General features: G+C 41.1%; 1 protein-coding gene across 6 annotated transcripts in view; it reads left to right on the top strand.

The window, feature by feature from the left end:
- The window catches only part of MAP2K5 (mitogen-activated protein kinase kinase 5), a 142,777-nt gene that overhangs the window by 76,169 nt on the left and 50,923 nt on the right, over positions 1 to 15,685 (top strand). For 4 of the 6 annotated variants that reach the window (XM_061595525.1, XM_061595528.1, XM_061595529.1 and 1 more), the window contains exon 17: positions 4,693 to 4,722. The exons of the other annotated variants lie outside the window; for them this stretch is intronic. In XM_061595525.1, the coding sequence (XP_061451509.1) occupies positions 4,693 to 4,722 (30 nt within the window). The remainder of the gene's footprint in view (positions 1 to 4,692; positions 4,723 to 15,685) is intronic. 6 annotated transcript variants of the gene reach the window in all.

Here is a 15,685-nt window from a genome sequence, read left to right as displayed (position 1 = left end):
TTCAAAACCAGAGCTTCCATTCCTAAAGTAATTGAAAAATGTGTTTGGTGATCGGGGAAAAAAGTATGCAGAATTTAGCAGCACTATGTGATTCTTTTTGATTTATAATGCTTTAGTGAAAGTGAATTAAACTTGGGGTGTAATCTCTTTTGTCTGGAGGTCCCAGAGGGCCTGTTTCTTGCTCTGGTGGCCTCCCTCCCTCGCCTAGGTGCAGCCCCAAACAGAGATGCCATCTCATCTGTCTCTGTTACTTGGGCTCATGGCCCTCTGCAGCGGTCGCACATTCCACAAGTTATCACCTAATGGCCTTGTACATTAAAAATGGAAGCTTTCTTTGCTCTGCAGCCTTACTTTGCTGCCTTTCTAAGCCCTAGACACTTTGGAGTGCAGCTGCAAACTATAGGGAGAAGATTAAATTAATTTGTAACTCTCCCCCCCCCCCGTTTCTTTTGGCCCTGTGTTACTAAATCCTTCTCATTTAATTGAAACCCTATTTCAAGGTGGTTTGCGTCTCTTGTTCTTTGTTGCCAATTTAACCTCCAAAGCACTTTAACATGAGTAAATTGCAGTTATATCCTCCTGGATTCTTTTTTAAACTGTGCAATAAGGGGACAGAGGAATTGGTATAGGTAAGAAGTGGAAATGATAAGGCTGCTTCTTGCAGTATTTAATATTTATCAGGGTCTGTCAGTGGGATGTTAAGGCGGTTTTAAACCTTGAATCCAGAAATCTACAAATTGGTCTTGGAAATGAAATCTTATAGTGTGAGTTTCAGGTAATCCAGTTGTTATGCCTGCGTTTGTTTGTTTTCTAAGTTTCCAATGTCTGAATGTTCCAAACTGGCGGCTGCTTTCCTCTAAATGTAGGGTTTAACTGCAGTGCACAATCTAAATGCAAAATCTTCAGATGGAAATTTAATTGTGTAAAATGTGCACAAAGTAATTAAGAACAAATTTTAGAACATTTCAGACTATAAAGTTCTTCTTTAGCTCGATCACAAGCAGTATTGTAAGTGCTTGTTTTCAATTTGCAGTTATGCTGAGAAACATGGAATGCGGCTAAATAAAGCCATCCTGTGCACTTCAGTATAACTGTAAATTTGAGGGGGGGAAACCAAACAAACTCACAAGTCATGCAAAGTAATTTAAGGGTGGGCAGAAGACTTTATAACATCATGGTCCTTAGAAACAATATTCAGCATGCCCTTCCTCAGCTACTTTCTGATTAGAATATTGTCAGGATTCAAGCCAAGCCTGTAGTGGGGCTTGAACTATCCATGTCAGGCTGGGATTTAACCTGTGCACTGCTACCCACCCTGGCCAAAGGTGGGAACAGCAGAGACACCAGCCATGGGTCACCTCCTGGTGCCAGTAGACCACAGAGGGGTGGGTGATGTTCACTGACGGAAACAATGTTGACAGCAGGTTAGCTGGCAATTCTGAGCCTATGAACTCATGAAGCTGCCTTATATTGTACCATCCAGCTCAGTATTGTCTGCTCTGAGGGCCACACCTCTCCAGAATGTCAGGATTGAATTTGGGACTGCCTGCATGCAAAGTGTTTACTCTAACGCTGAACTGCAGCTTGCTTGTGCTCATCCAAGTGCCCTTAAGTCGCTGCCTATCCTCACCCTCATCTTCACCAAGTTGCAGCTGAGTATGACAGAAGCACCTTCTTTTTTTGAAATGGCACATTACAGAAAAAGATGCATCCCGACATTTCTGTAGGGTGTTGACCCTGTCTCTTCTCCCACTCTTGGTGGGGAAAACAACACAGAAAGTTGTAACCATGAGCAGACCCATTGAACTAAGCAACTAACTTAGGCCTATTCATTTCAGTGGGTCTACTCTAAGTAGAACTTGGTTGGATGCTAGGGATGTGTTAGAATTCCACCCAATTTGGATTTGGTACCAAATTTTTCATTAATTCACTTATTCTCAATTGTTGAGGATCGGATTTTAAAATAGCAAATTTCCAAGGCATATTTTGAATTTTAAAGAATCCACCTCTAAAATATTATTGTATTAATGTATTTCAGCAATAAAATTGCTGTGGCAGGGTTTTTTTTACCCTTTGGGAGGGAATGCTTGGCATTTTGTCAAATGTGGAAATAGGTTTTGATCTTGTCCTCGACTTTTCACATAATCTACAGAGTAAGCAGAGTCTGGACCTTTTCATACAACCATCTCAGCATGTGGTTGCTACAAGGAAAGGCCTCCTAGTTTTGGCTGCCAACCTATGGCAAGCTGGTCTGCTTAGAGTCTCATTCTGGAACGTAGTAGAAGGTGCTGAATTTAAATAAGCAAGAGCGTTGGATGACTGGGATTCAAATAAGAAGGGTTCCACTGTGTTGAGGCATCGATCTATTAACTTGTCAAGCTGGGAGGGTTCGAAAGTTAAGAAGGCTAATGGGAATATGTTCCTAAACCAGCATCAGAGCAAGGAGAGTTTTCTGATTGACTGTCTTAGGCTGTGTTCTTTTATCTTTTCAATTTTCCTCTTGGGATTATATATCATTTTATGTCCAAATGGCTTCTGTTTTGTGGATATAGTGCTCCTGTTGGCAAAGCCCTAATCGGTTTGTTTTTGTGGTTGAGTTTTGTTTTTGTTTTTTGGCTTCTATGCTTTAGCTGTTGGCCTATTTATAAATCTAAATCTGCATACAGAGGTCATTGGTTGGTTGAACTTAAAACCATTTTACTCAGTAAATTTAATTAAGAAAATACAGTGCAACTCATAAGCAAATGAGTTTTTCCTAGTTTTAAACCAAACCATCCTCTTGAGTGTTGATTGCCTTGCTCGACCCCTGGTGATACTGAAACAGGCAAAATTAAAAAGGACATTAAAGCTTCATTAAATCTGAAACACATTTAGTACAGTGACATATCTGCAGGCTATTTCGGGGAAGATTACAGACTCTTTTGTGAGTTTCTTAATTTATAATACCTTGACAATCTTGGAGAGGGGGGAGGACACTGCTTTGCCCAGTAGAACAATGGCTCTTGAATTGGGTTTCTTGCTGCTAGGGTGCTGCTGCCTCTTTGTATTTGAAACAAATCCCAACAGAGATGCCCGTATTTTAAACAAACAAAAAAATAATTGTCCAGGTTTGTGTGTGTACTCTGTATGCAAAAACAACAAATTTTATATCAATGAAACCCAATTCTGTGTTCAGAATAAGTTATATTTGCATAGATATGCTTAATTTGCATAAGCATGCCTCATTTGTATTAATTTGCATAACATTTAAGGATATTGCTGCTATGCTGGGTGCTGAACTGCGGTTTGGGTGCACGAACAGGCAAGCATGTTTGCACTTCCCTGCAAGCAAATTTCGAACCAAAGTATCATTTTTATCAGGATACAGATTTTGAATTCTTTCTCACCATGTCTCCAAGGATCAGGAGAGACTGCAACCTTTACGTTTCCCCTTTTCAAATAAGCGAGAGAAAACAAGGCTGTCCAATGAACAATAGATGTTTTCCCACATCAAGTGCCTTAACTGCTGCTCTACAGAAACCCAGCAAGTGTCTGTAGAAGAGCACCCATGAAGCTTTAATTGGGAGGAATTGGGAGGGGGAGACACCTTTGTCTGGAAATGTGAGTCCCGGGTGCAGGCTAAAGATCCACAGTTGTGTGGGTAGAAGAACTTCATGCCCCTCTAGCCTTTGCATCCTCATTGAAGTGACAACTTCTGGCAGAACTGAATGGAGCCCAAGCCCCACAGAGCTGGCTGGAATGGGCCTGGGTGGCCCCAATGGGGGGAGCAATCACTTCTTTTGGATTTATTATCCTTTGCACCCTTTTTAAGTGTTCTTCCATACTTGGAGTTGGGGTGGTAAGACAAAGACCTTCCCATGGCTTCTAGATGTGGGGATTCTAATCCGTGTTACTGATGGGAACCACAGTCCCAAAGGGTGGTGGTTCTTCCTTATTAGTTGATATGGAGCTCTCATTTCCTGCATGTTGCATTTCAAAACCAAAAGGGCCCCCAGTTACAGTTTCCACTCTTGACACTGGTCTCATCCACACCATACATTTTAAGCACTCTTATGCCACTTCAGCAGTCATGGCTTCCCCCAAAGAATCCTGGTAAGTATAGTTTGTTAGAGATGCTGAGAGTTGTTAGAAGACCCCTCGCACAGGGGTCTACAATTCCCAGCACTACAGTTCTTTGAGGGAAGCCATGGCGGTTAAAGTGGTGTAAGAGTGCTTTAAATATATGGGATGGATGTGACCAAGGTCCACACTCTGGCTTCTTGGGTGCTTTCCCCACACTGTTGGCTTCATACAGTTTTATCTCTTTGTCCAAATATCTTGAATTCATTAACAGCCCCGGCGCTGAAATCCAAACATATGATGTAAATTACCTCCAGGTTTAGGTTTTCTCACAGTGTTACTTGTTAGCACAGAATTTGGATTGGGGTATTAGAGATGGGCATGGCTGGTATGTGGGCAGGTTGGCAGATGCATGAACAGATCTGCTCCTTGTGTGTGGTTGTCTGTTCAAGATATAGCTATTCTCCAAGTTTAGATATTAGTTTTGCTTCAGTCTCTTCTCTCTGTCCATTTTACACTCAATACTGTACTCATTTTTTTGAAAACCTTTTTTTCCTCTCTCTATCCCACCCGCTTTTCCCCAACCCCTAATGCAAATCTCTCTAACTAGACAAATATTATTTCCTTTCCCAGCTTGCTCTTGGGAGGTTCCCGTATCCTCAGGTAAGAATGTTCATTATCTCTGTTTGCCACTGTGATGTTCATTCCTATGTATGAAGTTGCAGAGAGCAATTGCGAGCCTTATGATGTGGCTCATATAAATCTGCCCTGTTAAATCAAACAGTAATATCTTCAGAGTTGTCCAGAACTGCAATCGATCTAGTTCTGTTTTTAAACTCTAAATGTATTTTGTATAAGTCTATTAAATGAGTTTGGTAATGTGTCATGGGGAATGTGGGTTATGATGCCTTGCATTACTCCAGATTGTTGGATAGAATTATTAGGACTTTTTTAATGTAGATTTTAATTTTGAAAAACAGATGAGTTTGTTTGTTTGTTTGAGGGCTATGTTTAAACTTGTTTGGTATGTGGCAGGGTTGGCTGAGGCTGGGGTCTTAACAAGTATTAGTTTGCGTTTTAAGTGAATTTGCTTTAAATAAGTTGCAGCATCCTGTTGGGAAAGGAATATTGCCGCTCATCCTATTAACCCCTGCAGTTGTCTGTGGCAATTGCTGATGCCAGATGAGCCCAATAGCCAAGCTTAATGGCCACCCTCCTCAAACTCATTTCCAGATAGGCTACTGACTGATAGCCAGACTCCTGGTCACAGTCCCTTCTGACAGATGTTCCTGTACATTGTCATCGGTATGGGAGAAAAGTAACTGATGTTCCCTGCCCCTGCTCAGGGAAGAATCCACCTTGTCTCTGTTTGATGTGCACACCTAAACTAAACAATAAGAATTGGCGCTTTTGTGTAGTGGCATCTACCCTTTGGGATTCTATACACACACCACACATTAGAGAGGTGCCATCTCTGTTAACTGCTTTATATGTGGAGTCGTTTTTAATTGTTTTGTATATGGAACTGTTTATTGTATTTACACTTTTCTTGTTTTAGGTTATAACTGATTTATTCATTTTATAATTGTATATATTGTTGTTGTAACCCACCCTGGGACCTCGCAGTGAAGGGCGGGTAAGAAATCTAATAAATAATGAAGAAAGTGTGATCCTCTTGCAGCCTGCATTTCAGGTGGCAAAAGCTGATGTTGCAGCAAACCCCAAGTAATCTGATAAAGGAGCTTTTGTCCACATAGATTTCATATGCACCAGTGTAGTGGAAAACTGAGAAGTGCAAGGTCCATGTTACTCACAGCCATGCTCCCTCCCCCTTTTTTTGCTGCTGGGTGAGATCATTGTTCCTGCCTTCTCCCGCAACAACAGACGTCTCTAGTAGCCAATGAGCATGAAAAGGGAGGAGTGTTAGCTACTGAAAAGAGTCTTCTTAGTGGCTGACTTGCCTCCCTTAACTCTGATTGGCTCCAATCAGCAGGAAATGATAAAGAAGCATCTTAGAAGACTCTTCCTTTCCTGCTGATTGGCTTGCAGGATGCTGGAGACTTGGGGGTCTAAGTAAAGGGTCTAAGACCCTGGACAACTGCACCCCTGATTATAAGACCTGTGTCCTCAGGTTCCCGGGACCATTAATACACAGCATCTATGTGTGATGCAAATACCTCCATTCTATGTGTATGCCTGAAGCATTCAACCCATCAGACTGTTGCTGACCAACCCTTGTTCAAAAGTTTGTTTTTTTTAAGGCTTTGTTGATTCCCAAGTTCGAGATGTGTCGAGCCATTTATAAGACTGTGTATGTTCATCATGGCTAAAAGGTTGCCAACCTGTGCTGGAAAAGTTAGACATGGTCCAGAGAATATCTTCTTTTTCTGACCTGCTGATGCCTCTGAGACCTTGTTCTCACTGCAGTAGTAAGCCTGTGTTTGAGCTTTGCCATGTCAGACTACAGGTGGGAGCTCTTATAACTGCATGCTCTTCCATTCAGTTTACATAGAAGAGCTGCATTTCTGGGAGATGTTGGAGAGAAGGGCCATCTAGGTTTGTTTAAGGGGGGGGTGTCCACCTTTAGCCTGGTACAGCTGAAGACATGCGCCTACCATGACAATGAGAAGCAGGCCTTGGTTACTTACTAAAATGCTACGGCCATCCACCCCATATCGGCTACTTCCTTATTCTCTCAAATCATAATATTCTCTCTTGTCTACTGTCTTACTTCAGTCAAAGCCAATAATACTGCTTCTGAACTCAGGAGGGAAATATTCTTAGACTTCCCTGAAAATTGTTGTTAAGGCAATGCTGTTTTAGGTGCTTTGAGACCCTTCCCCCACAACATAGATGCTTGTTGAATACATTCTATAAAAATATTAAGGGGAGAGGAGAGAATAGATAGTCTCCACTACCAATTGTGCTATTCAGTTGCACCTTTCTTGGCTGTATTTCTTTGCAAATACCTGTCATGACAAAAATGGATGGCAGAGTTCAAGGGGGAAAAGGTCTGTTGTTATTTCTAGAAAAGTATTCTTTTTTCCCCTAGAATAATTATGTGAGATGTCCATGGGGAAAAAAGAATTCTTTGGGGTGTTCTTCCTTTTTATTTTATTTTTTTTGTCTTTTACTTTATAGACATGGAATATAACGCACCACCAGGAACATCACCTGTGTGTGCTCCATCGAAATGAAGGGGGGGGGATGTGCACAAGCCCTCTGGAGCTCTCTCACAGCTCCACATCATTTCAGTAGTCCATGTGTAGGAGCCATTCCCTGGTGGATTGTACCCATTTTTCCTAACATCTTGGTTGATACAGGCTAAAGTGCCTGGAGGCATGTCTGATTTAAAGTCGGTGTTGGTCTGTGCTCTTTAAGCATCTATTAACTTGTTATTATTATGCAAATAATGCATACTAATTTATGCATGGTTAGATTATGCAGATGCCTCATCACTGTGGTTATTGAATAATTATTGAATAATAGGAAGAGATTTGGTCTTTTCCTCATCTTTAGGAGGACTTTTTTAAACCAGTTTTCTAATATTTTGTGAGCAAATGCATCTGTGTTTGCTCTTAAGGGGGGGGTGTTGGCGGCCAGGAAGTGTGTACATATTTAGACAGGTGGTGGTCTGATGTGGAGCAAAACTATATCTCGCCTAACTGCAGTAGCTTCAGGCCTGATCCTGTAGACCCAATCCCAATCCATGGTGCAGGAATTACTAGGGAGGATGCGGGGTGAAAGCAGGTTGCTGTGCACATTACATAGGCTAGATGTGCATCCATTTAGGCAATATCCTTGAGAAATACGTATATTAGTAGAAACAGCTGTGTGGGAGGGAGGAGTGTTCAGAAGTGTGTTGGATGTGCAATTTAAGTAGCAGGTGTGTATCAAAAGATGGTGAACGTGAGAACACACCAAAATCAGGATGTGCAAGAAGAAAGCCAAGACTGGATGCTTTCAATTGTTCTGGAAGGAAGCGAGGGGCATCTTGGCATGTTCCTCCCCACACACACAATGCCTTTTGATAGCCATCATACATAATTCCTATGTTAAGCCCTCTAGAACCTGAACTATATCTATTTCCACATATAGGCATAAAAGTCCCAAGATTACTTTCAAATTATGTGAATTTTGCCTTCTGGGTTAATATAAGGCGATAAACCATTTCATGCAAAGGAGCAGAACTGGCTATTGAGATCCAGTAATGCCAGTCACCTCCCGCACCATCTCCAGTTATAGGTAGTCTGGCCATGATGGAATTCCTGCAAGGCCAGGTATTCCTTGCCACCCCTTTTTCAGGCCACCATGTTCTTGTATGTCCTTCTGCTACTGAGCATTGTGTATATATGTGGCCCTCTCAATTCCTCTCAGGTTTGGGGGAGGACTTGGAGTTGTTTGAGGATTAAGACAGCATGAACATATCATCTAAAAGCATTGGAGGTATAACAGCCAGTGTTAAACAAAGAATAGCTTCCACTGGTTTCAACTTGCAAAGTGTGTGAGTTTCCTACTGAATATTTTTATCCTATGTATAATTTGTACCTCATTCTTATGGATAAAAAAACTTCGTATGCAAGTCACGTGAAAAGCTTGTAAGTGCTTTTAGGACTTCGGTTTGATGAATGGTGAATTTTATTTGTATTTTTTCCATTTGCAGCTCACTTGCAAAAGTGTCAGTTTGCAGAGAAAACATTTAAACATTGTGATAATTAGACCAGGCGTTGCTGTCCTCAGGTGTTTACACAAGCAAACTCTTAGGTTTGATCTATCCAGCAAATCGCTGATTCACTTGATGTTTTTATTAACTTATAATTGTGATGATAACCATTAATTTGCTGTTAGGAATAGAAAAAATATTTAAGAAGGTATAGGATACAATCTTTTAGAAACTCCTAAATTCTTTCCAAGGCCTGAGGTATTTTCTATCCCACAGAAATAATTTAAAGGAATGTTAAGAACATAAGAACATAAGAAGAGCCTGCTGGATCAGGCCAGTGGCCCATCTAGTCCAGCATCCTGTTCTCACAGTGGTCAACCAGGTTCTTATCTTGATGCATCTGCAAACTTCTACTAAAACTGGAGTGATGCACAAATGTTTAAGCACATGTTCCATGGCAATACATGTCTTTTTCTGTGCATGCAAACATGAAATAGAATATTCCCTAACAAGCTAGTTTGTTCCCAAAGCTGCAGTTCAAAAGTTCTGGATCATCTTAACATGGATTTGGCAGCATTTTCTGATTCTGTATGGAAAGAATTGCTTGACTAAAAGACAGTTCAGTATTATAGAAGGACTACACTTTGCAAGCGGCAACTCTTTGAATCTACCTAAAGGAGCTGAAACGTGTATAGTTTCCAATTCCAGAGATTCAGATTGCCCTGATCCAACATAGCAGAAGGCATGGCATGTGTAACAATACAAAACTGAGGAGAAATACCAAAGAGTTGCCACTGTCAAATAGCCTTTCTCTCCATGCGTACCCAAACTCTTCAAGTGCTGAGTCAGGCAGGATGAATCCATTCTAGAACTCTAAGGGAACTCTTGACAACTGGAGGATTCTGAGAAATGTATTTAAGCTAGTCCTCCAGGATCTGGCTAAAACCCTTTTTACTTATTTTTGGATACACTTGCAGATCTTTGTTAATAAATTACATCAAAATGACTTGAAGTTTGGAAGGGGGGATGCTTCCCCCCTTCTTTAAAAAAAAATCTGAGCAAATAGTGCCCCTGGTATTGTAAAGCTTTGAATGTTTTCACACCCCATTAATTTATTACTTCTCCTTCTTCATCTTTAAATTTCATTTCCCCCTCCCCCTCTAAAAAAAATCCAGCTCCCTGCTGCTTGTGAGATTTCCATCTTGTTGTTAATTTTCTCTGCTCCATATGGAGCACCAGACATTTCACCTGGAGGCTGTACTAGATTTTTCTGTAGTGATCGCACTTCCGGAGGGCAGAACTGTCATTTCAGGTTCCTGGTGCATCTGTCTGTGCCAGCCTTCTCTCTGCTCCCTTACCCCCCCCCTTTCCACTGGCACAAGCAAGTGTGAATAACAAATTGGGTGCACCTGAGATTTGGAGGGGGTGTGTGTGTTAGATCTGTGCAACTTGCAAGCAGATTACTTTAGGGCTGAGAGGATCTAAGCAGTTCTTGATGTGGGCAAGTTTATGCTCTCACCTTCCAGTGGGGCTTGCCTTGAGGAATGCAATCCTGAACGCAAGCAAGCATTGGAGTTGGGGGGGGGAGAGGGAGGGGGGAGAGAGAGGAGTAAATATTTCATCCTGCCTTGTCATTGATTAGAAAAGAGCCTTTAATTTCATCTCACCCCATGTTGCGATTAATTTGCATTCTTTGTCAGAAGTTAATGGAGTTTTTTATGGTTCAGTTTGAAATCCTTGAAGACATCAGTGAGTTGATCTGATGTTTATACAACCGCCAGCGGAATTCCCCCCCCCTTTGATTGATGGTGAGCTTGATGTTTATTCCAAACGGCTTTTAAAGCTGTTTTTAAGAATTATTTGAATAAAATGCAAGCGAGATATTGTTATAAGGAGCAAGATTATCTGTTAAAAATCTGTTTCAAATAAGGAGCATGATAAGGAGGGGAGGGGAGAGGGAGAGGGAACCCCAAAAAGAGGAGACAGAAGTGGCAAGCAGAGAAGATGCCTTTTCAAGTGTTCATCTAGCAAGCACTGAAATGAGTTATTACAAAACTGCAAGGGTGAGACTGATGAAGGTGATATTTAGTGTGAGCTTTCCCTTCAAAAAGGGACAACTTTTGGGGCCAACACATTTTCCCCTTGCTTCTTTTCATAATGGCTAATAAAGTCACCAAATTTGCAAATTTGGCTGGCTCCCATTTCTTCTGCCAGCCCTTTCCCTGCCTGTTTTTTGCCAACGGTTTGATGAAGTGTTGCTGTCGTATTCCTAACTCAAAGGGACAAGACTGTTAGGCCAGTTAGCTCAACAAAATGATGACATATTGCTTCTCTCCGGGTAGAGACACCCAGCGCGATGGAAACAAAAGTGAATAATAGAAAATGTTAAAGAGCAAGATTGAGCATCCTCCTCTTTTGGGTTGATTTTATAAAGGAAGGCAGCAGTCCAAAACATTATTAAAGGGGGGGGTAGAAATCCTGTATTGGATCAGTTCTCATGAGTTACCCTGATCCAGGACCACATATGAGTTCTGATGCATAGGCAAAACTGTTCAAAGGTGTGAACATGTCTAGACACACACCTGTACACAGGAGGGTGCAATTATGGGGCAGCCCTTGCTAAGGAGGTTAGTGTTATGTCCTGATGGTAGCCCCTGTGCACATGGACAATCTCTGGATTGCAGCAACCACTTTTGCCTCATTTTGTGGGTTACAGTGACACACTGTCAACATCAGTGGCATCATTTAATGGAGGTCAGCAAACCTTAAAGCTCCATTGTGTATTTAAAACTTACAAGGTTAGTTATGTATGTATATACAGTAGGGCCCCACTCATATGGCGGCTTATGTTCCGGACCCCCGCTGTAAAGCGAAAACCTCTGTAAAGCGGAACCCATTGAATAGAATGGTGCGCAATACCCGAAAACTGCCATTAAAGCGGAACAAGCGGCGTATGAGTGGGGCTTTTGTCTAATTGCATCTAATTCAGACCGCTGTATTAGCGAATCACTGTAAAGCAGGGCCCTACTGTATGTGTTTGAAGCATTTTGCCCAGCAATTTTATCAATTCTAATTATTTGGTTACTTTAATTCAAGTTGGTAGCTGCCTTTAGTGGTCCCACTTGAGAAATGAGTGAATCTCTCATTTTACTCTGGACATGTCATGAACGCGTACACACTGCATGAGAGTGTGTAGCAATAATAATAATAATAATAATAATAAATTATTATTATTATTGTTGTTGTTGTTGTTGTTGTTGTTGTCTTTATTTATACCCCACCATTTCCCCAAAACTGGAACTCACGGCGGCTTCCAGATAAAAATACATATAATTAAAAACATACAAAGTCTACATTAAAATAAAATTAAACTATTTCCAATATTAAAACTATACACACATATAGCTAAAAGAGTTCAAACTAGTTTAAAAATAATATAATAGACATTAGCAATGCAGCACCCTTCACGCCCGATCCTTAACAGCTTTCAATTCCAAAGGCTTGTTGGAATAAGTAGGTCTTTGCTTGTCGGCAGAAGGACTGCAAGGAGGGGGTCATTCTTGCCTCCCTAGGAAAGGAATTCCAAAGCCTGGGGCAGCCACCGAGAACTAAGAACTAAAACTTTTAAATTAAGAACTAAAACTTTGTAGAAAACTCTTAACTTCTCCACTGGTTTAACAATGCCTGTCCAAAGTTTCCCTGTTTCAGAAGATCTCTTGGCCACCTGTGCCTTCTTGGTTTCATTGAGGGAGTCTCTTGAATGACAGTTCGTGAGTTAGTTGCGGTCACCTTTCATATACATGAAAGACACTGGGGGGATTAACTTGCAGAATTGGGTTTCTCCCTCCAGTGCCACATAATTTCTTGCTCCAGTATCAAACCCCACAGGTGCTACGATGTGCCCAGAGAGCAACATCTCCCCCTGATTTCATTGGAAAGGACTTGTGTGTCCTGAACTTCTAGGTTGGGGTGAAAGTCTGCCTGGTATTGCCAAGTGAAGGGGAGCCACAGGGAGATGCATCCAACAAGCTAAGAATTCAGCCAGCAGAAAAGTAACTTGTAAACAAGGCCCAAGGTGACCCATCCCAATTTATAATTGTGCCCCTCTCTTCCTGGTACAATACAGAGCATTTTGCAAATGCCTCTTGATTACTCATTCAAAAGCTATTTTTTTCCTTCCAGAGGAGAAAAAAAATATTTTGTTTCAGCAAATTCTTCCCTCATTATGATTCCTGCTAGTGCAATTGAATAGTGGGTCAAAGAGCTCTTCATCCAAGGACTTCCATTTAAAAGCAATTCATTTATTTGCTGCATCTTAAAGGGCTGAATAATTGGCTGGTTTTAATTGAAGCTGTTGCTTTCTGCTCCTTGATATTAGCGAGGTCCAAGGTTCTTTTTCTTATATGTAATCCATAATATTGACCAGGTTTGGCCTGTTTTCATTTCAGCGCAAGAACCGCTTGTCAAAGGAGAGGAAAAAAACAGAAACAACATAATTTTGTTTAACTGGGAGCATGGAAAAGCTGTTTTGCAGGGATTTTCTTTTTCAATTGACAGATGTGTCATTTAAACATTCATTTATTTTGTGGGAATAAATTGAAAAAAGCAGCAGTTGGTTTCAAAGTAAGAGTGAAACTGTGTTGTCGTCATCGACTTACATTATAATATTGAACCATTTAAAAGACATTAAACACTGTTCACATGTTAATACTAAAGTGATGCTGCTTTCGGTGCTGAATTATAATCAAAGATCTTTAAGATCATGTTTCATTACATGTAATATTTGTCAGTCTTTATAGTATATGGTTCTGTTTGCAGAAAATATAGGAAGAAATCTGCTATTTGCTTTTTAATATTCCAGGGGGATAACTTAAAGTTGATTTGACAGTGGCTATTATAATCCTACGGATGTGGAAATCCTATACAGATATAGATTTTCCTGGTCTTATTAGACATCTTATGTTTGTGCCAAAAACATAATTCTTTTAGGATATTGGCTTTTTAAACTTGGGAATGAATATCCACTTTCATACATACGGAGTGAGTGAGTGAGTGAGTGATTGGAAGACTAGAGAAGCAATTAAATATAGACCACCTATTTCAAGCTCCTTTGCAACTGAAAACAAATAATATGTAGTGTGAGGCAACATCTTTTTCCATCCATGCTATCATGGAAGCATGGAAATGTGAGAGTTTAATTTATTGGTATGAAGAATGGAACTAGAATTGTCTTTGACCCAACAGTTAATTATTTAGAGAGGGAAATGGAGCATTTTAACCAATAAGGCAGGTTATATGTTCATATCTTGCTCAGATCTAATTGCTCAGATCTTGAGAAGAACGAAGTGCAACAGATGCTTTCAAAATGTCTCTGACTCTCCAGGTATCTCTTTTCGCTACTGTTTTTTCCTTTCTTTCATTAAGCTCTGCTGGTTGGAACAGCTATATAGCTATGGGAAATACACATTTTAGTTGATATTGGAAGAGGTGCTAACCTTGTTCACTCACAACTTTCTCCAGCGAAGGCTACAGGGCAGGTTTCAGTGCCAGGGATTAAGAAAAAGAGGAAATGGAAACTGTGGCAAGTGTCAAGTTATGGAAGGAGGGATTCATTTGAGTTTCTTGATTGTGTCTGTGACTGCAATGCAGAAAGAACTAGCAGGGGTCTTCTCTGCCACTTTCTGTCAAAAGTATAGAGACAGAACTAGGACTAAGTGGATATCCAAAAGTGGCTTTTCAAAATAAAGTTTATAAGTCATCTGGGGGGGGGGGATGTTTGCATTTCTAACCAGGTTTTCGTGACCCATTCTACTCCCAGATAGAAACAAACAGAGAATGTGTCTAGCTTGCCAGCATCTTGGAATTTGTGGAATGGTAATATTTTCTCCTTTGCTTGTTCTGTATGTTATATACATGCCCCCCATGTTAAAAACAGGGAAGAAATAATCTGTTGTTGTTATGTAACACACATTTATGTAGGGCATTAAAGTTTTCAAAGAGACCCAGTGTGGTGTAGTGGTTAGAGTGTTGGACTACTACCTGGCATACCAGGGTTCGAATCCCCACATAGCCATGAACCTCACTGGGTGACCTTGGGCCAGTCACTGCCTTTCAGCCTCAGAGGGAGGCAATGGTAAGCCCCCTCTGAATGCTGCTTACCATGAAAACCCTATTTGCAGGGTTGCCATAAGTCGCAACCAACTTGAAGGCAGTCCATTTTCCCAGTTTTCCCAAGTACTTCTTGTAATCATTAAGAGAATGATTCTAAGGTAGGGCAGCAAGCTTATATCCATAATGCAGGTTGATGGTCAAGCTAAGAGACAGAGCAAGGTAGCCTTCATGAGCAAGCCAGGTGAGTGTATGGTACAGGTGAGGTTTTGAACCAGGGGCTTCCAGGTTCACGGCTCAGTCTCTTGGTCATTGCATCACACTGCACTGGACATGAGGTGGATGGAGGCTGATGAGGGTCACTGCCAGGAGCACTCCAGCCCTCTAGGAAAAGCAGGCTGTAGCAGAGTTCCTGATGCAGCCTCTGAAAAAGAACATGTCCAGTGGTAGGGGGCAAGGAGGGGGCTCAAACTGAGTAGCATTTTCTGTTGAAAGCTCTTAAGAGAAAGTAATAAAACGAGATGCCTTGCTTTTCCGTGAACTGTGTGCAAAGGTAGTACAGTTGTTTTATCTTTCCTGAGACGCCCCAGTGTTGTGGGCTTAGCAAAGGTAAACAACATTGTTTTATAGTGAAAAATATATCTAATATAAGTACAGCTTGAGCAGCTTGCTGTAGAGAGTTTGGGGGAAATGTGGCTGTAGCACTTAGAGATTCTAGCAGAGTTAACAGATGAGGAGGCAGCAGAGCCATACAAACAAATCTACCTGGAGCAGTAGATCACCATAAATGCATGCAGTTTTTAAAGTGTCTTTATGGTATTTCTGAGGTGCAACACATACACACACTCCAGCTTT

The sequence above is a fragment of the Rhineura floridana genome, chromosome 14, assembly GCF_030035675.1.
Source record: "Rhineura floridana isolate rRhiFlo1 chromosome 14, rRhiFlo1.hap2, whole genome shotgun sequence".
Lineage (NCBI taxonomy): Eukaryota > Metazoa > Chordata > Lepidosauria > Squamata > Rhineuridae > Rhineura > Rhineura floridana.
This window is presented reverse-complemented; position numbering and strand designations above follow the sequence as displayed.